General features: G+C 41.8%; 2 protein-coding genes across 2 annotated transcripts; both read right to left on the bottom strand.

The window, feature by feature from the left end:
* Nucleotides 1–7142: 7142 nt before the first annotated feature.
* On the bottom strand, nucleotides 7143–7772 carry LOC110906643. The gene has a single exon (XM_022151745.1). The coding sequence runs from the start codon at nucleotides 7770–7772 to the stop codon at nucleotides 7143–7145; it is 630 nt and encodes a 209-aa protein (XP_022007437.1).
* A 1894-nt stretch (nucleotides 7773–9666) lies between these two features.
* LOC110906644 lies at nucleotides 9667–14187 on the bottom strand. Its single transcript, XM_022151746.1, has 4 exons — nucleotides 12687–14187; nucleotides 12203–12535; nucleotides 10567–12100; nucleotides 9667–10393 (listed from the first exon to the last, which is right to left on the bottom strand). The coding sequence occupies exons 1-4, from the start codon at nucleotides 14185–14187 to the stop codon at nucleotides 9667–9669; spliced, it is 4095 nt and encodes a 1364-aa protein (XP_022007438.1).
* Between the last annotated feature and the right edge of the window lie 10184 nt (nucleotides 14188–24371).

Below are 24371 nucleotides of genomic sequence, written 5' to 3'. Positions count from 1 at the left end.
TGAAGGTTAACAATACATGGAGTGTGATCCGAAACTCGAAACGGGTGATATAAAACATAAACATCCGGGTAAGTATCAAGGAAGTGAATGTTGCCCATTACTCTATCAATCTTCTTGAGAATACCCACACCATTTTTCGGTTTTTGGTTCCAAGTGTATTGCATACCGTGGCTTTTGATATCTGTCAACTCATTATGCTGAACACATTGAAAAAATTCACGCATACCAATCGAAAGATTAGACGACCCAACTAGACAATCATCCTGTGACAAAGCAGAATTGAAGTCCCCTAGCACAACCCAAGGCCTATCGGCCACAAACAACTTATGTCTATTCAGATTTTCCCAGAGATCCCTTCGAAGTTGATATTTATTTTCAGCATAGATGAACGAGCAGAACATAATTTTGGCATCAGACTTAGACTGAATAAGAACATGTATTACCTGAAACTTCTGATCAATAACCATGAGGTCCACCACACTATTATCCCATCCTACAATAATTCTAGTACCTCGAGAGCAACAAGCACCATTAGATGTCCAATCCCACGAGCGGAAAACATTTTTACATACTCTACCAAGATTAGAAGCAGAAACATGCGATTCCAAAATAGAACAAACTTTAAGACGCTTCTCCGATATAAGCATCCGAACCTCTCTTTGTTTCAGGGGAAGGTTCAATCCCCTTATGTTCCAGACTGCCATACTATCCATTAACACCATGAATTCCGGGAGTGCTTGCCCCCTCAGAAGTTCTCCCATGCGTATCAGCACTCATATAATCAGAGATTTCAGTGTGAAGCTGATCCATGACCACATCATCCTTTTTTCGGCTTCCACTTGGCAACGACTCAGTAGCCTTAACATTATCATCCTTTAAACCCTCTCCATCTCCATCCATATCTAGAGCCTGAAACGAGTTTGCCACTTCCACCGCTGGCTGCCCACTACCTAGGTCATCCTTTTTCGTGCCAGAGGTACTAGCTCCAGATTTATTCAGCTTTGGTCTATAAATTACCCTAGGTTTTTGCTTTTTCTGTGGGAAAGATTGTTTTGCCACTCGTTTCCTATCCGTAACAAAGCCATCTTCATCAATCACTACCTGTTTAGCTTTGCCCTTATCCCCTTTACTACATGTTGCCATATCGTGACCAAACAAACAGCAAGTAGCACACCGTAATGGTTTCCGTTCATACTCGACTTTCACTTGTTCCAGTATATACCCTTCCTCATCCATTTTAGGGATGGCAATGGTAATATGATCTTTAAGCTCATTCTCGGCACTAACCTCAATCAAAGCACGAGCATAACTACTCCTTCCCAAAAGTCAGCACACATATCCGCCGTATACGAATCTAAACTTTTCGGGACTCCCAATTTAGATGCCAATAAACTTAAACCATCATCAGTGTAAACCGATATCGGCACATTATGCATTTTAACCCAAATTGGAACAGATTTGATACCCTCTTTTCTTAGACTAACCTTCGGAGACCATATATTCAAAAATAACGGCATCTTCCTTATCAACCATGGACCCCCTTCCAGGACTTTCATAAGCCCCTCTTTAGAATCAAACTTGAAGAAAAAGAAACCATTAGTATTCATCATGAGCTTAGAAAACCCGAACTTAGCCCAGACATTTTTCGCATAATATTCAACTACAGGAAACGGCAGTCGATTCCCTAAAAAATAGCCATATAACACATTGTCAAACTTATCTTGAACTTTTTTCACTACCTCTCTAGGAATAACCACATCAGCATCTTCACGTGTCTCCACTGGCTCCATCAGACGGAAGTTAATTTCCTTTTTGGTCCACAAACTAGATTGAAGCTTTTCAACATAAGAAATTGGTTGCGCAGATTGGTTTGTCTTCTCCAATTGTTCACTATCCAAATCAGAACGACCAGAATAGTTAACCTTCTCCAAATCATCAACAACTGGCTGAACCGGCTGAACTGGAACCGTAATCTTCACCAACTCATCGATGACATTGATAACCTTATGATCTTTTTGCACAACACCCTGACGAGGCATTAAAGGATTTCCATCAATCTTAATCGACTTACTAAACAAGGAGGATTTATTTCGCATATCCTGCACATTAACTGACCCCTTGGAAGTAATGAGAACATCTTCATGCATCCGCTCCGAGAACGACTGAAACCCTAATTCCTCCAAACTTGGATCACGATTACTTGCCATGCATAAAACAACGTTGAACCACAGCAAGACGACAAAGCATGCAAACCGAAACAAAGCAGCAAAAAACAAAAACCCTAGGCGGCAAAGAAACGAAACAGAAACCCTAATCACAAAAGAAACGAAAATCCTAATTCCAACTTCAAAAGATTAGAAACCAGGGTAGAAGTCTAGAAACATTACTCAGAAGGATCGACAACACCCCAATACCTAACCCAAATCAATCAAAATTAAGGATGAAAGATCAAGTATTAGGGTTCCTAGAAAAATCGCCTAAGTCGCCAGAGAAACCAGAGAGAAGCCATCGGTTACAAGTTTTATATTATTAAACACACATACGAAACAAATGCCAACACATTTAAAACACACAAGGGTTCCAAATACAATAACGTTCAAGATGAGCAACGTGTACATGAATTAACATAAATCCAAGTGTCTAATGAGTTAGAGCACTTGTAGGTTATTATGCCTAATTGGATACCTAAACTGCTAGCATACATACGGACGCAAACTTGTGAGTTCATGTCCCCCTTTTCTTTTAAACGTTTACGGTTTTATAACTCTCACAGGGAAATACTTGTTACTTTGGTATGGTTAAGCTATGGAATGAATTATTAGATCACGTGTGAATAGGCTGAAACTTAAGCACCATTAATCTTGTTTAAGACCAAGGAGCAAAGGGGTAGATCTATCGGGTACAGGGCGAGCCTGTGACACCTGTGTCACTTCAACCATCAAACAAATACCAAACCAATGAAATATTGTGTTTCATACTTGGGATTTGTATAAATATGTGTATCATTTGCACATATCAATTATGTTCGATTTCGGGCTCTAAATCGCTTTCTGGAAGGTTATACGCGCACTGATGCGTAAATATAACCAATTTAATGCAACAAACACTCTGGCATAGTGACATAAGCTTAACATACCTTAAATAACCTTTACATAACTTGGAAATAAGTTTCGGTAGGTTTGGTATGCCGAAATCAAGTTTATTCGCTTACAGGGACTAAATTCGACAAACTGCGAAAGTATGTCAATTTGTACTGTAACGGACATTCTGGAACTTGACCATAAGTTAAACATACCCTAAATATCCTTGACATAGCTTAGAAATAGGCTTTGAGGTGTTCGGTGTGCTAAAATAAACTTTCTGGTCATTCAGGGACTAAAAGCGTCAAAAAGTGCATAGGTTTGCAATTTCGCGCATATCTTACGTTCTGAATACATCCGGATATCCAAAAATTTATGTAATCATTAAAATATTATGTTTTAGTGATTGGCTTGATAAAAATCCATTCGTCGCGCAATTTGGATCGTTTTTGCGTCCGTTACGACTTCCGTCGTAATTAACCAAACAACGCAATCGTACGACAACCGACATCCGAGATATTTTTGAGCACATTTCAAGTTCCCTATACTTTAACTTCATATTTGAGCCTTAAAATGGGGTTAACGGGGCTTAAACGTGCCAAAACGCATCAAAAACCAAGTTTGGAGGTGCAGGGGCCTGTTCTTCCAATTGCTGAAAGTTACTGCCAGTAAATAGGGTCCTTACGGACCGTATGGAGTTGCTTACGGTCCGTAAGCTGCTCCCAGACCAGCAGAAACCATTTTTCTTAAAACCCAGCTACTCCTTTGTTTTGCACATGGTTTCTTTCATCTTGTGGGCTGGTTTTGGATGCCCCTAGGTTTGTAAAACAATGGGCACACATGGAGGGTTGAGATCGAAGCTCGGATTTCAAGAAACGATCCTAACGGTTCTACAAAATCTATAAATACCCACCATATTTTCATTCATTCCTCACATTTGAATCTGATTCAAGCTCTCTAAGTGGAAGTATATATGCTTCCTACCTGATTGAGAATCGGATCAAATCTTGCGGGGACCTTCTGTAAGTATTCTTTCATGCTTTTCTTTCGTTTTAGCGTTAAAGTCAAACTGTGTTTGACTTTCAGGTTTGACTAGTCAATGGTCAATGCGAAGTTCGGTTGAACTTCATAACGTGAGCGTACTCACGATGGTTATAGTCCCTAGTGACTATACCTACTGATTACCACGTTATCTAGGCTCAGTGACGAGTCGTAGTTTCGGCCAAAATGCGTTTTCTCGCGTATTTTATAACCAAACTAGTCTAGGGTATCAAAACCGTTCGTTTTGATACCAAACCTGTTTTCTAACTTAACTAAACATGTTCTAGCATGTTTAGCTCGTCACTTTTAGATTTGTGCTTGTTTAGGGTCGTAAAGGTAAGCGATCTAATTAATCGCTTATACTTTCGAACCCGACCCATTTGGTCGATCATTAGGGTCCGACCAAACACATTAGGTGACCATAGTTGTATAGGGAATAACCTTCCAAGGTTATACCTTATGGTCACGTCGTTTAAGTAGTTGTATGATAGGTAGTTTATATGACTTAGGAAAATTACCAAAATACCCTTTTTACGCATAAATTCATTTTAAGCATATGAAACTTAATTTTTGAGCATGGCCAAAAGTACTGTATTTTTTGGTAATGTTACGGATCAAGTTAAGCATCGAATCCTAGCCATTATGTCGTTTGAGGAGGGAAGCTTGCCAGTTCGATATCTTGGGGTGCCGTTAATTTCTACACGGCTCCAATACAAAGATTGTAAACAGCTCGTGGAACGGATGGATGCTAGAATTTCTGATTGGAAAACTAAATGCTTATCTTTTGCGGGTAGAATTCAATTGGTACGTTCGGTTCTTTCTTCGTTACATATTTATTGGGCCTCGGTATTTATTTTGCCAAAGCGAGTTATAAAAGATTTAGAAGATAGAATGAAGCGGTTTCTGTGGGCTCAAGGTGGTACGCTAAAAGGCAAAGCCAAGGTAAAATGGAAGTCGGTTTGTTTGCCTAAAAATGAAGGAGGGTTGGGGATTCGTCGAGTGGGAGAAATGAATAGTGCGTTGATGGCGGTTCATGTTTGGAGTGTGCTTACCCATCGTGAGTCGTTGTGGGTAAAATGGATTCACTCGTATCGCATCCAGAACAGATCGTTTTGGGAAATTCCAATTAAGGGTAATTTAACTTGGAGTTGGAGGAAGATGCTAAACTTGCGACCAATGCTACGGAATCATATTTGGACCGAAATAGGTGATGGATCTAACACGTTGGCTTGGTTCGATAAGTGGGATGTGATTTGCCCAATTGGAAATATGGTGACTCCTAGAATGATTGCTAATGCGGGTTTTAACATGAAGACAAAATTATCGGAGGTGTATTCACATGGTGAATGGCGGTGGCCGGCTCAATGGGTTGTGCGGTTTCCAGCCTTAACGACTTTGCGGCAGCCCGTCTTGCATGCTAATCAACAAGATCGGTTTGTTTGGCGAAGTAGAGAGGGCATTAACGTGGATTTCAGCTCGGCGTCGGTTTGGGATGATGTCCGAACAATGCAGAATGAGGTGCCGTGGGCGGGGGTGGTATGGTTTTCGCAAGCGATCCCGAGACATTCGTTCGTTATGTGGCTCATAGTGAATAGAAAGCTGAAGACTCAAGACGTGATGCAAGCTTGGAACACTTCAGGAAACGCTAACTTTAATCTTATGTGTTGTTCTTTATGTACATCAGGTCCGGATTCTCATGAGCATTTGTTCTTTGAATGTGGATATGCTTCGGAGGTTTGGAATGAAGTGAAGGTTAAAGCTGATATGGGAGACATCTCAAACCAGTGGCATGTTATTTTTGATTTCTTGGTGGGTATAGCAAATTCCAAGAAGGCTGCTCATGTGATCGCTAAGCTTGTGGTCAGTGCGGCGGCATACTTTGTGTGGGATGAAAGAAACCGAAGATTATTTACTACCAAACGAAGAAGTAAGGCGCAGTTGGTGGACGTCATTATCTCTACGGTTCGGCTTAAGCTCCAAACTATGAGATTCAGGCGCTCGATGCAAACGGAACATGTGTTACGAGATTGGTCGCTTCCTCGAGGGTTACTATTAGCTGATGATGATAACGGCTAGGAGTTAATTCTTTTGTTTTGTAATTTGTTCGTTTTGACTGGTGTGTTTTTGTAGGCGTCTTGTTTGCTGACGCGTGTAGACTCTCGGTTGGCATGTCTTCCGAGAGAACTGGGAAGTACTTTTGCTTCTCACTTGTTTTGTTTGTTGGTTGATATAAAATTTACCGGGGTAACCCTTTACCCAAAAAAAAAAAAAAAACTTAATTTTTGATATCTAAACTGATTAGGCAAGATAATTAGACATGTTAAGGCATATGTTACTTATCATAGGACTAGTTAGGCGGTCCGAACGCGTTTTACGCAAACGGCGCGTTAAAGTAGCATAAGCTACCTAAACGGGTCGTAATGGGTCGTAAGCACTTAGGTTAGGTTTCATTTTAGTATGTGGGCTTTTTTTAACCATATCATATGAGTTCCAATACTCATTTGGTTTACGAAACCTCATACTATCCAATCTCCCGATTTAGGTCCGGTTATTTATGTAGTTATCTATATAGGGTGCCATTTGATTCCGTGATCTATCTAGCTTTGCTTGGTTGTCGTTCAAGACTTCTAAGCACTCTCAAGTGAGTACATAGTCCCCTCTTTTGCTGTTTTTCCAAACGTTTTGGGGTGAAACACATGTGCCTACTTGTTACTTTCATACTTTTCATGTTTTCATATCATATACTTGCTATGTTTACTAGTAAACTATTAGTACATGATTTCATTATGTTTTTGCTATGTATGTCCTTTGTTGCATACTTTTTTTTTTTTGGGTAAAGGGTTACCCCGGTGATTCTATATATTCACAAACCAAGAAACCAAGTAGTGTAGATTGCCTACACTAGTTCAATCATGAGACATGCCCCATGAAAGTAAAACAAGGATCAACAAGAAACAATCCAAAAGAAAAGCAAAGAAACCACAACTAGACTAATATCTAGAACGAAAAATCAAAAACTAATCAGCCGCCATCATCTTCATCATGCTTCCCACGAATCTCCCACTCTTCGAGAAGTCTCCGCACACTTGAGGTGTTCCTTAGTTTGGCTCCCATCAGCTTGTATCTGACCGTATTTAAAATAATCTCACTAATTTTCTCCGGAGGCCTCAACTGATTCTTAAAAGTTCTATCATTTCTTTCTTGCCAAAAAAAGTACACAGCAGCCGCAACCAGAATTTTGGCGATATAGTTCCTAGCCGATTTAGACCGAACCCGAGCCAGCAACCAATCAACTATCTCTTGCCATTTGGGACTAACATCACCCATGTTGACCTTGTTTTGAATTTTATACCACACTTGAGCCGAATAATTGCATTCACAAAACAAATGCGGATGAGAGTCATAATTCTGGTAACACAACATGCAACACATCATATTCATGTTCTTCCTCCGCGATAGATCCCACTTTAGAATTTTATCTTGAGTCAAAAGTTTACCTTTAAGGACCAGCCACATCAAAAAACCATGACGGGGGATAGACTGCGCAAACCAAACAATCCTACACCAATTCACTTCCGGAGCCGTGTACCGAACCGAGTGCCACACGCAAGAAGAGGAGAACTCCATGCTAGGGTTTCTTTTATCAACCATCTTTTGTTTAATTCAAGCTGCCATACATATACTTTTGATTAGTGGTTGATCTTGTACGAATTTTTTTCTTTTTGGGGAGCCGTCACACGGAATTTTCTTGTTCAGATTAGGGTTTGTTCAAGTTACGTCTGTGGCCGGTACCGTATGGAAGAAAAGAAATCAGATGGGGCTTTTCCGCAAGACCGTGGCAAACAATCAGGTTCGTTTGAAGATTTAGCTAAACGGTTCATTGATATTGAGGGTAATACTTGGTTACCCCGAAGAGGGTCGCTTCAGAACCCTATTGAATCTGCTACTTTCAGCTCAATGGAAAAACTTGTGAAATTGGCTGGTCCATTGTCTTCGGATTGTGAAGGGGCTAGTTACTCAAACATGGGATTCCCAGTTTCCCAGGTTCGTCCTGATTTAGGTAGTACAGTAAAGCCGAGGTCTTATGCAGACTCTGTTGTGGTAGCCAACAACAAACAGGTTAATTTCAGAACTCTGGTAAGTCCGGTGGTGCAGGATGGTTGTGATGTGGTGCTGTCTCGGGAATCGGTTAAACTGGTTCAAGATCGATTAGCTAATACTCTGTATGGGTATTTTTTGGGGGATCGTGTGGCTTATCCGGTGGTTGAGTATTTTGTGAAAAACAATTGGAAGAAGTTTGGTTTGCAAAAGTCTATGATGAATGCAAACGGGTTTTTCTTTTTCAAATTTGCGAACAAAGAAGGTATGTTGAATGTTCTTAAAGAGGGACCCTGGATTATTCGTTCTCAACCTCTCTTCCTTAGTGTGTGGTCGCCTACTGCAAAATTAGAGAAGAAGGAAGTTGAAAAGATTCTAGTTTGGGTTAAAATTCATGATGTTCCCATAGTTGCCTATACAGAAGATGGTTTGAGTATGATTGCTACAACTATTGGTGAACCGAAATTGTTGGATTCGTATACTACCTCAATGTGCACGGATGCGTGGGGTAGGAGCAGCTATGCGAGAGCCTTGATAGAGATCTCAGCTGAAAATGCCTTTAAAGAGGAAGTTGTTATTGCGGTGCCTGAGCCAGAAGGTGAAGGATTTAGTAAAGTGGTTTTGTCAGTTGAATATGAATGGAGTCCTCCTAGGTGTGCTCATTGTAAGGTGTTTGGTCATTCTGATGATTCCTGCCCGAGTCAGCCTAAGAGGGCTCCTAAGGGGCCGATCACTGATCAGAACAAACAAGAGGGAAGCAATTCCCGGAAGCAAGTGAAACAGCCGGCTGTAGACAAAGAGGGATTTACGGATGTGGAGCGCAAAAAAGCGGCTAGGAAATCAGGGTTTCCTGTTAATAAGCAGAAGCAGAAATTCGAATATCGGCCGATTGGATCCAAGCCGCAGGGTGGGGCTCCTACCACAGGTCCGCCACCTAGTGTCAAAACGCACAATCCGTTTGAAGTTCTTTCGGATACGGGTAAGAATGTGGGTAAAAATGGTGAAGCTCAGCATGACCAGCAGGAATCGGATGAGGAGGAGGTTGAAGAAGTCTACAATGAAACTAGTGCATTTATGACATCGGGCACTCATCCCTTCTCCTCGAAAGCAGGGGCAAGCACCTCTTCTACCAAGTCCTCAAATGGATAGGCTAGCTGTTTTTCGTCTGAAGGGGCTGCTGTTTTGTGGCTACTTTATATTTGATGATGGTGGTTGAGGTTTTTGGTTTGTGTTTTTGCATTGTTTGTCTACTAGATGTCGTGTCATGATGTATAGTAGACTAGGTTATGGGGTGTTATTGGTCTTTGGTTTTTTTGTTTTACATATATGGGGCATGTCCTGTATATGAACTAGTGTGGAACATATCCTCACTACTTGTACTTAATTGCGGTTGCATTTTAATAGAATCACCGGGGTAACCCTTTACCCAAAAAAAAAAAAATCTATCTTATTTCATTGGGGTTAACTGAACCTGATCTAACTGAATGAGAACCGGAAAAAGATCTCTCCAAGCCAAAGGCCACGCCCAAGAACCATTCGAGTAGATGTTAGCTACAGAATCATCTAGTTTCAAATCTGCATCGGTAATAGATCTCGGCGAAATAAAATCCCCAAGCGGCCCTATATCACTCCAGTAATCAAACCAAGCCGAAGTATTAGCGCCATTACCTAAATCCGACCATAAATGATTTCTAATAAGAGGCCGCAATTGCACAATCTTTCTCCAAGACCAACAACAATTAGCTGGGGATTTGCATATCCAGAAGCTTTTGCCTTTCAACCTGTAACTATGCACCCAATCCACCCATAAAGAATCCCTTTTAGAAACAATGCTCCAAATATGATAAGACATAAGAGCCTTGTTCATATCCCCTATACGTCTAATTCCCAACCCTCCTTCATACTTCGGAGTACAAACGGTCTTCCAAGAAACTTTTGATTTACCTTTAGAATACGAACTATCTTGAGACCAAAGGAAATTACGCATACAAGCTTCAAGCTCGAGAACAATACGACTCGGCAGCATAAAAACAGATGACCAATAAATGTGCATAGCTGAGAGAACAGAAGTTATAAGCTGTAGCCTACCCGCAAACGAAAGCAACTTGTTCCTCCAATGAGTTATACGTTTTTGAAGCCTATCCACAAGCACTCGACAGTCGCTATAATCGAGCCTAGAAGAAATCAAGGGCACTCCCAGATATTTTACAGGCAGATTACCTTCGACAAAAGGCATAAGCTCCAAATTACATGGTCATTGACATTACAAAAGAATATCGTACTCTTTTGGTTACTCGGCTGTAATCCCGACATCTTAGTAAATTTAGAAAGAGATGACATTATACACCTGGCCGAATTAACTTCTCCTCTAGCAAAAAGGAACAGATCATCCGCAAAACAAAGATTAATAATCTGCTGTTTTTCGCATTTATTATGAAACTTAAACGACGAATCAATACGAACCGCATGGTGAAGAATAGCCGTCAAAACCTCCATAACTAAGGTAAAAAGATAAGGGGAGATTGGATCCCCTTGCCGTAAACCTCGTTTACCTTGAAAAAAGCCATGCACAGAACCATTGACACACATAGAAAACGAGGCAGTCGAGACACAAACCATTATCCATGCAATCATCTTGTCAGTAAACCCAAAGCCAAGCAAAACACTTTTCAGAAATCTCCAGTTAACAGTGTCATAGGCTTTCTGAATATCCACTTTAAAAGCACACCTAGGAGGACCCACATTTCGATGATAATTATGCATTAGCTCTTGCGTCAACAGAATGTTATCCGAAATTCGCCTCCCTGGAACAAAAGCCGATTGATTTATACTAACAATATCATTCAGCGCCCCCTTTATTCTATCCGCAATGATTTTACTGATACATTTGTATAGCACATTACAGCAGGCAATCGGACGATAATCACTGACTGTCGAAGGGGTAGGAATTTTCGGAATAAGCACGATATTTGTATGATTCAATTCACGAAGAAGTTTTCCTGTCTCAAAAAAATCAATGATAGCACAAGTAACATCATTCCCAACAATCGGCCATGCACTTTTGAAAAACGCCGCAGTGTAACCATCAGGCCCCGGGGCTTTATCAATACCAATACCGAACATCGCCCTTTTAACTTCTTCCGCCGAGACTTGCCGGATCATATGATGAGCAACCTGAGGAGAGAGTCTCTTAGAAAATAAATCCGGAGCTGGAATAAGGGACGTATCACCTTGCGTTCCAAAAAATCTTTCATAATGCTTGACAAACGGGTGGAACACCGTATCACCCTCATAAAGGTTCCCATCCGAATCTTTAATCACCTCAATACGACTACAATGATTTTTCATTTTCATAGAAGAGTGAAAAAACGCAGAGTTCATATCTCCCGCCCTTAACCAATCTACTTTAGATTTTTGTTTCAAAAATCGCTCTTCGTCAAGTAATGCTTCTTGGAGGTCACGGCTAAACACAGTCTCGGCTGCTCGCAAATCAGCATTAGCATTATCCTGATCAATCTTTTGTTGAACTAAATCTAGCTCCGATCGAAGATTCTCAACTTTTTTATGAATATTACCTTGTTTAAATAAAAGAGACCGCAGCGGATGTTTAAGCAAACGAAGCTTTTTAACCACTCTGAACTGGTGAATACCATTTACATTAGTAATCCAGTTGCTATTAACAATCTCCAGGAATTCCGGTTTAAAAACCAGAAAATTTGCAAACTTGAAAGACCTCGGTTTCATTCTAGTAGCATTCGGGAACGATAGAATACAAGGATAATGGTCTGAGAGTCTATACGGTTTGAAAATGGCCACGGAATTCGGAAAATCAGCAATAAAGTTCGTATTTCCCATTACACGATCAAGTTTCTTTAGCAAACCTACCCCATTTTTTGGCTTTTAACTCCAAGTAAAGTGAATCCCCATACGGTTGATGTCAACGACTTCAATATTATCTACACACTCTTGAAAGTCACGCATACCAGTAGAAATCGATGAAGATCCCATAGAGTTATCCTCTATGTTGAGAGCCGTATTAAAATCTCCCATAATGCACCAAGGTTTATCAGCAACAAGCGCTTTGTGTATAGAAAGATTATTCCATACATCTCTCCGGGCCATGTAATAATTTTCAGCATACACGATAGAACAAAAAGTCATTCTTTTATCCAATTTGAACACGAGCTGTAAATGCATAACCTGATTAGATTGCGCCAAGATCATTACATCAAAAATGGCCAGGTTCCATCCAATAATAATTCTAATGCCCTTAGAACAACAATTCCCATTCGAAGTCCATTCCCAAGATCTGAAAACTGCATTGCAAACTTTACTTAAATTACCAACGTCTACATGAGACTCTAGAATAGCACACAAACTTTGATTAAATTCCTTGACTGCCTGCCGAACCTCTTTCTGCTTAAGGGGTCGGTTCAACCCCCTTATATTCCAAGATGCAATACTAACCATTGGTAACTATCGGAGAAGGAGTGCTTGCCCCTTTACTATTAGTATTTCGAGTACCCTCCGTCATAAACCCATCCATTTCAGTTTCCACCTCAATAACCTCATCTTCATCGGATTCCTCATTGTTCAAATCCGTTTTCTTATTACTAGAACCCGACTCGTCCTCCACGTCATTAAGGACATCAAACGGGTTATTCGATCTTTTATCAATACGAACCGATTCCTTGTTAACATCACCTTTTGGTTTTGAACCGACAGGTCGATATTCAAATTTAGACTTTTGTTTATTAACAGGAATACCAACTTTCCTAGCAGCTTTCTTACCATACACCCCAGTGTATCCATCTTGATCCACAATAGGAGCCTTCTTAACAGGATAATTCTTTTGACCATTGCGATTATGATTCTCATACACCACCATAGGTTGTTTCTTTGGATGCTTGGGGCACATATCAGTCGAATGACCGAAGACACAGCAGCTAGCACATCGATGCGGACTCCACTCATACTCAACATACAAAGTCTCTTTAATGAACCCCTCCCCATCCGGTTCCGGAATAGCCATTGTAATTTCCTCTCGTAACTCATTCTCAGCCGAGATCTCAATCAAAGCTCTAGCATAGCTACTTCGACCCCAAGCATCGATACACATAGACGTAGTAAAAGAATCAAGCATTTTTGGTTCCCCAATAGTAATTGCAATCAAGCTAAGACCATCCTCCGTATAGGCCGCTAGAGGAACTTCATGAATTTTGACCCACACCTGAACCTTTTTAACCTCCTTCTTTTCTAATTTAGTTGTTGGGGTCCAAACATCCAGAAATAATGGCTGTGATCTAATAATCCAAGGCCCGTCTTTCAGAGCATTTGACAATCCAACTTCATCATTAAATTTAAAGAAGAAAAATCCATTCGCTTTCATCATAGTTTTTGATAAGCCATACTTCTTCCAATGCGTTCGAACATAATAATCAACTACAGGGAACGCAATCCGATCACCTAAAAAATACCCATAGAGAGTATTAGCCAGCTTATCTTGCACTGATCGAACAGATTCCCTCGGCAAAACAACGTCACAACCATCTTGTATAGCGGAACTAGCAAGAGATCGAAAGTTTACTTTTTTCAATCCATTAGCAACAACTGTATCAGCATATGACATCGGTTTGGAGGTAGAGCCCTCACACGGTTGTTGTACACATTTATCCCTAGCCTCATAACTTAAACCCACAGTCTCAAATTCCGGTGGCTGAACCGGAACATTAACATTCTCATCAACTAGAACAGTAATTTTTGACAATTCATCAATGATGTTAAACTTACCCGGATCCCTTGCAGCCGACAACACAACACCTCTCCTCGGCAACATCGTTTTGCCGTCAATATCAACTACCCGAGACGCTAAACCCTGGACTTTAGTAGGCGGCTTTCCGCGATCAAAAAACATGTGTTCCCCAGGTTTTATACGTTCATTCAGATTGTTTTGGACACCTCTCTCCATCAGCAAGAAAACCCAATCACCATGCAAAGAACCAGCCGAAAACCAGAAAACCTTTGTTGCATACTTAGTACATTTGATTTACATTACCTTTTCATGCTATGTACGTTCATCATACTAGTACATTGTTTTACATCACATCACATGCTATGTATGTTCATTTAGTTCATACTTAGTACATTCACATCACATCACATGCTTACATTTTGGTATGACATTTGGTTTGTTTAAATGGGACAATATACATTCATTAACATTGATCACACCGTTCGTTAGTAGGTAGTGGTACCATAGGAATTGACAACTCCCGTTCTTGACATCCTAGGTATGTTTGGATGGAAGGAATGACAGAATTCGATATACATTTACACAGATAGACCTTTAAATTCGTTTAGGGGTTTATCGCCACAGTCGCAAGGCTTGAATGTATGCATTTTCACAACACCGCATAGATGTTTGTATCAGTATAGCATGCATTTCCACAGTACATAACTTTGATTTAAACCATGTTTTACTTCAATACTTTGTTTTGTGCATTTTACCTATGGTTTAGTTGATGCATTTCACTAGCCATACATATCATTTTGGTTACACATTACATGATTTACATTTTGACATATTATTCAATAACATTTGGCAATTGGTTTAAACATAGACATTTTACTTTGGTGGTTTGGTTTGAGTAAGTGATCTAAGTAACGAGGCGTGTGTAATATGATACAAGCATGGTGGATACGCCGCTGGTACTTCCTATATATAAGTGCTCGTATGATATTACATATCGCAGCGTTGTTTAAAACATTTCAGTTTAGACATATAACATATTTTTCACAAGACATTGTTTTACAAACAACTTATTTTATACAAACTCATTTTTACTTGGTTATTCATTTAACCTTACATTGTTCTTTTAAATATACATATCTATCATCGCTTTTCAAATGATTTATAAAACAAAACATTTACAAGGATCATGGCTGACTTTTTGTTAAACAACTTTTTCTAAACTTATAAGTCATGAATCCTAAATCAATAAAACCTATGTACTCGCCGGCATTTTTATGCTGACGTACCTATTTTCACATGTGTTTCAGGAGATGATGCATAGGATTGATCAAGATACACATAGGCGGACTTGGCCTTAAAGACAATAAAAGATGCAAGACTAGTTGATTATGTTATATTCCTTGTTTTTTAAGACATTGTAACTCTTTTAATCAATAAAACAAAATTTCAATTTTCCATGTGTTATGAAACAATGATTCTGTTACAACACTCCCCGACGATTCCGCCACGTTTTGTTGTTTTACATGGTCGGGGTGTGACAGAGCCCCACTCATGGGTCCTTATGTGGCCACATGGAGTTTCCTTTGTTGTTCCCGCCAGGTGGACCGGTACTAAATCGCTTACGGGTTGGTGGCTTCCTATGTCGGCTCACATATTAATGTCCTAGCTACGCATTAATGATCATTAAATTCATTGACGCTTCACATACCGGCTTTCGATACTCAAACTTTCAAATGTTTTTAAGATTCATTTGATGCATACGAACTTAAAACACATGAACTCGCTCAACTTTTGTTGAAGTTTTCAAACTTACATGTATTTCAGGTAACTAAGTGGATATTGGTGCGACGAATTATGAAGTTTCAAGTTTACTATGAAGACGATGTCATCCGTATTTTGGAGGATTTGATCCATATATCCCGTCTTCGAACGGTACATAGGATACAAAACCTTGTTATTTAGAAAAAAACTTTATTTTGAACAAGTGTTGTTTGTAAAACTTATAAACCTATGTCGTCTTTTGCAACAAAACAACTCATGACTTGTATCTTTATATTATGGAATGGATGAACATCGTGAATGTTTTATATCATGACTTGTATCTCATGAAAACAGTTTTGCAAAATACATGGTTTTCATCGCATACACAAAGCACAAGATCCACTACCCAAAACGTATTTCAAAAATAATAAATAAATAATGTCCTCGGCATTGTTTAGGCGACATGTGTCGCACCCCCAAAAATCCACCCGCGGAGTACCACCGCTTGGGAGCGTGACATGACCAGGATCAAGCCATAAATCATATCAAACATAGCATTTAATAATAAAAGTAATCAATGTAAATCATCATGACATGATTGATGTTCCAAAACCAAACATCGTTTAAATAGCGGAAGCATAGTATGTAATCTCAAATTAGTTATAAGTTCAGATATAGTTCATGATCCATATCCCACAACGACCTGCTCCTCCCTGTGCAAGCTCCATAAAGTACCTAAGGTCCTGCAAGGCATGCAGCAAATAATCAACAAACTAGTTGAGCGAGTTCACGGAAAGTAAGTTCATAACGTAGTGTATAAGTATAGCTAGTGGGGGCTTCCCATACTAGTGTGTACTAAGGGTGGGGGCTTCCCAAACCTTGTGTTCATAATACTGGTGGGGGCTTCCCATGTTTATCCTGGCTAATGAGGGCTTCTCATTAACGGTACTTACTAGACTAACTTCCGACCACGTGTTCTTCTTTACCGAGAACAGGAAAACGTACAGGGTCACGTAGGCTTTACGTGACGTGCCCTTCCCCGAGGACAGTGGTACGCGTGGGGGCTACGTAGGCTTTACGCAGCGTGGCCTTCCGACCTGGAAGCCAGTGGATGGTATTGGGTTACGTAGGCTTTACGTAACGTGTCCTCCCGATCCGGGAGACAGATGGCAACATAATGGGTTACGTAGGCTTTACGTAACGTGTCCTGACTAACCTGAGGACGATGGTCTATAGTCTAGAGAATGCGTAAGTACGAATAACTCTTTTATCAATAACATATCCAACCCAATTCCCAACCCGGGAATCCCATGCCTTGGCTGTGTGAACTCACCTTGGTTTGCTCGGCAGATACACAAAGGAAAGAGGGTTCTTGAACTAATAGTGGTCAACCACGTCCTAATAGGGTTACCACACAAGTCAGGTTCGGTTCAAGTAATCATAGTAGCATGTAATGCACGTAAACAGTCAACATGTCGTAAACATCACTTGTGATTTGAATGTCTAATCCCAGACTACACCCGGCCCAGAATTATACAAGTCCCACATAAAGGTCTCGGCCCTAATAATATAAGCAGTCCAATAACAATCAGTCCAACAACATAACAGTCATAGAATTGGGCCCGTGACAGTGTAGGCCCAAAACAATGTACGTGCAAAGAAGGTCTCGAGTCGCAACCAGCGATCTCGAGTCGCAACCGGTGGTCTCGGTTCATCATGGCCCGGTTACGAGTCACAGCCGGAGATTACGAGTCGCAACAGGAGGTTGCGAGTCGCAACTGGTGATCTCGACTCATCACGGTCTGGTTACGAGTCGCAACGGGACTCGCAACCGTTGTCTCGGCTTGTGCTGTTTGTGGTCTCGAGTGGGGTTCCGACTCGCAATCTGAGTCGCAACCGTGTGTAACAGTTTTCCTGATTTCATGCAGATCGGTTACATCATTCAACTGTTACCAGAATTATCATTCAATCAATTAACACAATTTCTATTATTCAACTAGCAAATCATCGATTAAACAGGATTTTTAACACTAAATCCATATGAACCCTAATTCATAACATCATGAACAATGACAATATTCGAACCACTTAATCATATGATCATCATAAATCAAACCGAAGAACATCATACATGAACCCTAACCGAACATATGAACCGATTTATGAACATCAACAACAAGCAAATCCGATTACAGCAATCCGAAACATATCACAGTCGAACATAACAATGGATTGATATTATCATAACCGTACATGTTAACCAATTAACAATCATTCAGTTTCATATATCAACAATCCGATTATTATTGTAAAAGCACATATAAGTCGACTAGCTATAACACCTCAACAAACAACAATAACAACAACACTTAATCATACTAACCGAATTGGTGGAGGAACAAGGATGATCCGGATGAGAATGATCTTCGGTTGTAAGGGTGTGTGTGTCGTCGGGTTCCAAGCAAACGAGAGAGAGCAAAAGCTTCTAGGGTTTGTGTGTGTGTGATGTTTTTGCAAAACAATCAAAATCAAACCCTCACAAGTGGTTTTGTGTTTGCGAATGGGGAGTGGGCCGAGCCCAACTCGGTTACCTCATGGGGTCCGATTTCAAAGTGTGGCCCAAAGGGCTTGTGTGACCGGTTATAAGGTGTAATCGAGTTTTAGTGTGTGGTTTGGGTTCGTGTACACACAACATACATACACACATAAGGCACATAACATCATAACATTCAATAGCATCAAAGTTTGTAAAATCATAACACGTTCACGTATGTTACACAATGATAGGTCTAAAGTTCGAGTTGTCACATTATCCCCAACTAATTGGAAATTTCGTCCCGAAATTTGGTATGCACTCACTGAGGAAGCTAGGTAAACTGTACTGTTCACTGATTTTCCTGGGGTGTCACATCCTCCCCCCGTTGATCTGGAATTTCGTCCCGAAATTCCGAAGTAGTAGCTTCGGCCTCAGTAGTGGTTGCATTGGTTTCAAATAACTGGGGGTACTTTTCTGTCATCCTGTCTTCGCGTTCCCAGGTGTACTCTGGACCACGTTTGGAGTTCCAACGAACTCGGACAAGAGGGATTCTCTTGTGTTTGAGGACCTTCACATCCCGGTCCGTGATTTCCACTGGTTCCTCGACGAACTGCAACCGCTCGTCGATAGTGAGTTCCTTAAAAGGAATGATGAGGTTTTCATCTGATAGGCACTTCTTTAAGTTTTTTTTGGGTAAAGGGTTACCCCGGTGAATTTTATAAATGAATCAAATAATAACAAGGGTGTATCAATGCGACACACCAACTAGACTTGACAGCCAAGCCTAGGACGACAAGCAACACAACCAGAAAGAAGCATTCAAACGACAACCAAAACAAACAACCAAAAAACCAACGCCTAACAACTAGACATAATTAGCCTGGACGCGCCACATTATCTTCATTTTCTTCAATCTTCCACAACTCGAAAATCCTTTTCTTCGTTGAAACCAGCCGGAATCTGAATCCCATCAAACGGAACCGAACCGAATTTTTAATTACCTCAATCACTTGATCTACCGTTCGCTTCTGATTTTTAAAGATTCTGTTATTCCTCTCTTGCCAGATGTAGTACGAGGACGCAGCAATCAGCAACTTACAAATAACATGATCCGCTTTCTTCGAGCTGGAATTCTGATCCACCCAACTAAGAATTGAATCCCACGAGTTATCAACACTCCCCAACTGACCGAATGTCTTAACATTATTCCATACTTGATCCGCAAAAGAACAACGGAAAAACAAGTGCTCTCGACTCTCACGATCCGCATAACATAACGGACAAGCCATCAAATTTAAGTTTGTGAGACTACCCGCTTCCCAAACTGTCAATCGGTCCTGTGTTTTCAACTTATTACGAAACAGCAGCCATAAATGGAACGAATGCCTCGGAATGCATTGAGAGAACCACACCATATTAGACCACATGACCTGATTTTCCCTACTCCGAATGGTGTCCCAAACCTGAGCCGATTGGAAGTCGCTCAATTTGCCATTCAAATCCTTCCACTCCAAACGATCCACGGTACCAGAAACAAGATTTGGAACTGAAAGCGTGATTAAAACCGGATAAAGATCCAGCCATGCTTGCGGCCACTTCCAGTGACCATTATGGTCAATAACGTCCGCAACAGAAGATTGTAACGAGAACCCGGCATTGGCGATCGCCCGAGGAGAAATAAATGCACTAATCGGACTTAGAGAACACCACATATCACTCCAAACGTTAGTTTGGATACCACTTCGAATAGATGACCAGATGTGAGGCCGGATAATATGACGGATAGATAGAATTTTTCGCCATCCCCAAGTCATACTCCCACGACAAGGAACCTCCCAAAAATTTCGACCTTTAAGCTTATACTTCTGAATCCACCGGACCCATATAGAATCCCGATTAGTTAAGATGCTCCAAATATGGTTTGCCATAAGAGATTTGTTAACATCCGAAATACTTCTAATGCCCAAACCCCCTTCAGTTTTCGGCAAACACACTGCTTCCCAAGCCACTTTAGCACGAGTTTTACCATCCAAACCCGCATTCCATAAAAATCTGCGAATACGCTTCTCAAGCTCCTTAACAACTCTAGCCGGAATAATGAACACAGAGGCCCAATAGATATGCATCGAGGAGAGAACCGAATTAATAAGTTGTAACCGACCAGCAAAAGACAAAGCTTTAGTTGCCCAATTAACAATCTTTTTCTCCATACGCTCAATAAGGATCGTACAATCTTTATACAAGAGTCTTGATGAGATTAGCGGAACCCCCAGATATCGGACTGGCAGAACACCCTCCTGAAAAGGCATAACATCCAGAATTTCCTGTCGAATCGAGTGAGGAACATTGCAAAAGAAGACCGTACTTTTAGCTGGACTAGGCACGAGACCTGAGATGTTAGTAAAAATTTCCAGCGCTTCCTTAATCTTCTTAACCGAAACCACATCACCATGCACAAAGATAAATAAATCATCCGCAAATGACACGTTAATTATCTTCTCCTTATCACAATGGGCATGAAATTTAAAAGACGTACTAGCTGCACGTTTCAGCAAAAGTGATAGGACCTCCATAATTAGCGTAAATAAGTAGGGTGACATTGGATCACCTTGCCTTAAACCTCGTTTTCCCCTGAAATAACCATGCAAGCTCCCATTAATACATAATGAGTACGAGACCGTGGACACACACGTCATTATCCAGTTCACCATTGTTCGATGAAAACCAAACCGAGATCAGCTGGTAGGTTTAACTTGTAGGCACTTCTTTAAGTTCGAAACATGAAAAACATTGTGAACTGCCCCGAGTTCAGCTGGTAGGTTTAACTTGTAGGCTACTTTGCCAATCTTTTCTATGATTTCGAATGGTCCGACGTACCGCGGATTCAGTTTGCCCCGTTTGCCAAAACGAACCACACCCTTCCAGGGTGAAACTTTCAATAAAACCCGGTCCCCGACCTCAAATTCCAATGGCTTTCTACGCTTGTCCGCGTAGGCTTACTGACGGTCGCGTGCTGCCGCCATGCGTTGTCGTATTTGTGCAATCTTTTCTGTGGCGTCCACTACAATCTCAGGACCCGTAATCTGACTATCCCCCACCTCTGCCCAACAGAGAGGTGACCGGCATTTACGCCCGTACAATGCCTCGAATGGAGCGGCTTGAATGCTGGTGTGATAACTATTATTGTAAGAAAACTCCACCAAAGGGAGGTGCTTTTCCCAGCCGTTGCCGAAATCGATGACGCATGCCCGAAGCATGTCTTCAAGAGTTTGGATCGTACGCTCAGACTGCCCATCCGTCTGAGGGTGATATGCTGTGCTCATGTCTAATCGTGAGCCGAAAGATTTGTGCATCGCTTGCCAAAGTTCTGACGTGAATCGTGCATCGCGATCCGAAATGATAGATGTGGGCACCCCGTGCCTCGAGACAATTTCTTTAAGATAGACGTCTGCGAGAGTGGAGAACTTGTCCGTTTCCTTAATCGGCAGGAAGTGTGCAGACTTGGTGAGTCGATCCACGATCACCCATATGGTATCATTCCCACGCTGGGATCTAGGTAAACCCGTAACAAAATCCATGGAAATTTCCTCCCATTTCCATTGCGGTATCTTAGGCTGCTGAAGTAGCCCTGCTGGCTTTTGATATTCAACCTTGACTCTCGCACAAGTCAAGCACTTTCCAACGTACGTAGCGATATGGGCCTTCATACTAGGCCACCAATAAGTAGTGCTAATATCGTGGTACATTTTATCCGACCCTGGATGTACCGAGTAGCGAGACTTGTGAGCTTCATCCATTACAAGTTCGCGTAAACCGCCATAGAGAGGGACCCAAATCCGGCCCGTTACATAATAGGCGCCGTCTTCCTTTTGTTCCATTTGTTGTCGTGAGCCGCGTAAGGCTTCAGCCTTGACGTTTTCCGGTTTCAGTGCTTCTACCTGAGCATCTCGTATCTGTGCAGGAAGGCTAGACTGAATCGTAAGCTGTAGCGCTCGCACGCGCCGTGGTAGAGTGTCTTTCCGACTGAGGGCATCAGCCACTACATTGGCTTTGCCTGGATGGTACTTGATAGCGCATTCGTAATCGTTTAGTAACTCGACCCATCGTCGTTGACGCATATTCAAATCCTTCTGCTTAAGAGTATGCTCGAGACTCCTGTGATCGGTGTAAATAGTGCACCTGGTACCGTACAGGTAGTGTCGCCATATCTTAAGCGCGAAAACAACAGCTCCCAGCTCTAGATCGTGCGTCGTGTAGTTCCGTTCATGAATCTTTAGTTGACGAGAGGCGTAAGCGATAACCTTGTCTCGCTGCATCAACACACATCCAAGTCCCCGAATGGATGCATCACAATAAACCACGAAGTCGTCTGTGCCCTCCGGCAATGAGAGGATAGGTGCACTGCAAAGTCTATCCTTTAGGTGCTGAAAAGCAGACTCCTGGGGCTCTCCCCAGCGATAGGTAACACCCTTCTGTGTCAGTAGCGTAAGCGGTTGTGCGATCTTGGAGAAGTCTCTAATAAACCGTCTGTAGTAACCTGCCAGACCCAAAAATTGGCGTATTTCTGTCGGTGTACGCGGTGCAGGCCAGTTCCTGATCGAGTCTACCTTGGATGGATCGACATGGATCCCATCCTTGTTCACCACGTGGCCTAAGAAGTGGACTTCACGAAGCCAGAAGTCGCATTTAGAAAGCTTGGCGTACAACTGTTCCTTCCGAAGGAGTTCCAAAATAAGACGAAGGTGCTGCTCGTGCTCCTCCTGACTCTTGGAGTAAATCAGGATGTCGTCAATGAAAACAATGACAAACTTGTCGAGATAGGGTTTGCACACCCTGTTCATAAGATCCATGAATACCGCAGGAGCGTTCGTAAGCCCGAACGGCATAACTAAGAACTCGTAGTGACCATAGCGAGTTCGGAATGCTGTCTTAGAGACGTCCTCCTCGCGGACTCTCAGCTGATGATATCCTGACCGTTGGTCGATCTTGGAATAATAACACGACCCTTGCAACTGGTCGAATAAGTCGTCGATGCGCGGAAGAGGATAACGGTTCTTCACCGTCACCTTGTTCAGTTCCCTGTAGTCGATGCACATCCTGAAAGTGCCATCCTTTTTCTTTACAAATAGTACTGGAGCTCCCCAAGGCGAAGAGCTTGGACGAATGAAGCCCTTTTCCAAGAGTTCTTGCAGTTGCTTTGACAATTCTTCCAATTCTGATGGAGCTAGACGATATGGTGCGCGAGCTATGGGTGCTGCTCCTGGAGCGAGCTCGATCTGAAATTCGACCTGACGATGAGGCGGTAAACCAGGTAAGTCTTCAGGAAACACCTGAGGGTAATCACGTACAATTGGGATATCCTCCAATTTCTTTTCCTTTGCTGATGCGTCTGTAACGAGTGCCAGAATGGCAGTATGCCCCTTTCGTAAACATTTCTGAGCCTTCAAGAAAGAGATGATGCCAACCACTGCACCACTCTTGTCGCCTTGAACTTCAAGAGGTTCCTGACCCGAACGAGGAATACGGATGATCTTTTCACTGCATAAGATCTCTGCCTGGTGTTGGGACAACCAGTCCATCCCAATCACGACGTCGAAGCTACCCAAAACTATGGGAATGAGGTCTATAGAGAAAGCTTGACCAGCTAGGATAAGATTACAACCCTGAACTACGTGCGTGGCTTCTAGACTTTTACCGTTAGCTAACTCTACTACATGTTTGGTGGGTAAAAGTGTTGGTGCACGTTTTAGCAGTTGACACATTTTCACAGACATATAGCTTGTATCCGCACCCGAATCAAATAAAACAATAACGTAAATATTGTCGAGAAACTTACCCATAACCACGTTGGGATCGTTCACTGCGTCTCCTGTTCCCAAAACGAAAGCTCGACCTCTTGCCTCGTTGCCATTATTGTTGTTGTTCCCGCCGTTGTTGTTCCCGTTGCCCTGGTTATTGTTGTTGTTGCGGTTCTGGTTCTGATTCAATTGAGGGCAATCGCGTTTGAAGTGACCTTCAGCCCCACACTGGAAACATCCCCGGTTTCCACGCTGTGGCTGCTGTTGCTGCTGCTGGTTCTGTGGAGCGGGTTGTTGAGGCTGCT

Source organism: Helianthus annuus, chromosome 14 (assembly GCF_002127325.2).
Source record: "Helianthus annuus cultivar XRQ/B chromosome 14, HanXRQr2.0-SUNRISE, whole genome shotgun sequence".
Taxonomy (NCBI): domain Eukaryota; kingdom Viridiplantae; phylum Streptophyta; class Magnoliopsida; order Asterales; family Asteraceae; genus Helianthus; species Helianthus annuus.
This window is presented reverse-complemented; position numbering and strand designations above follow the sequence as displayed.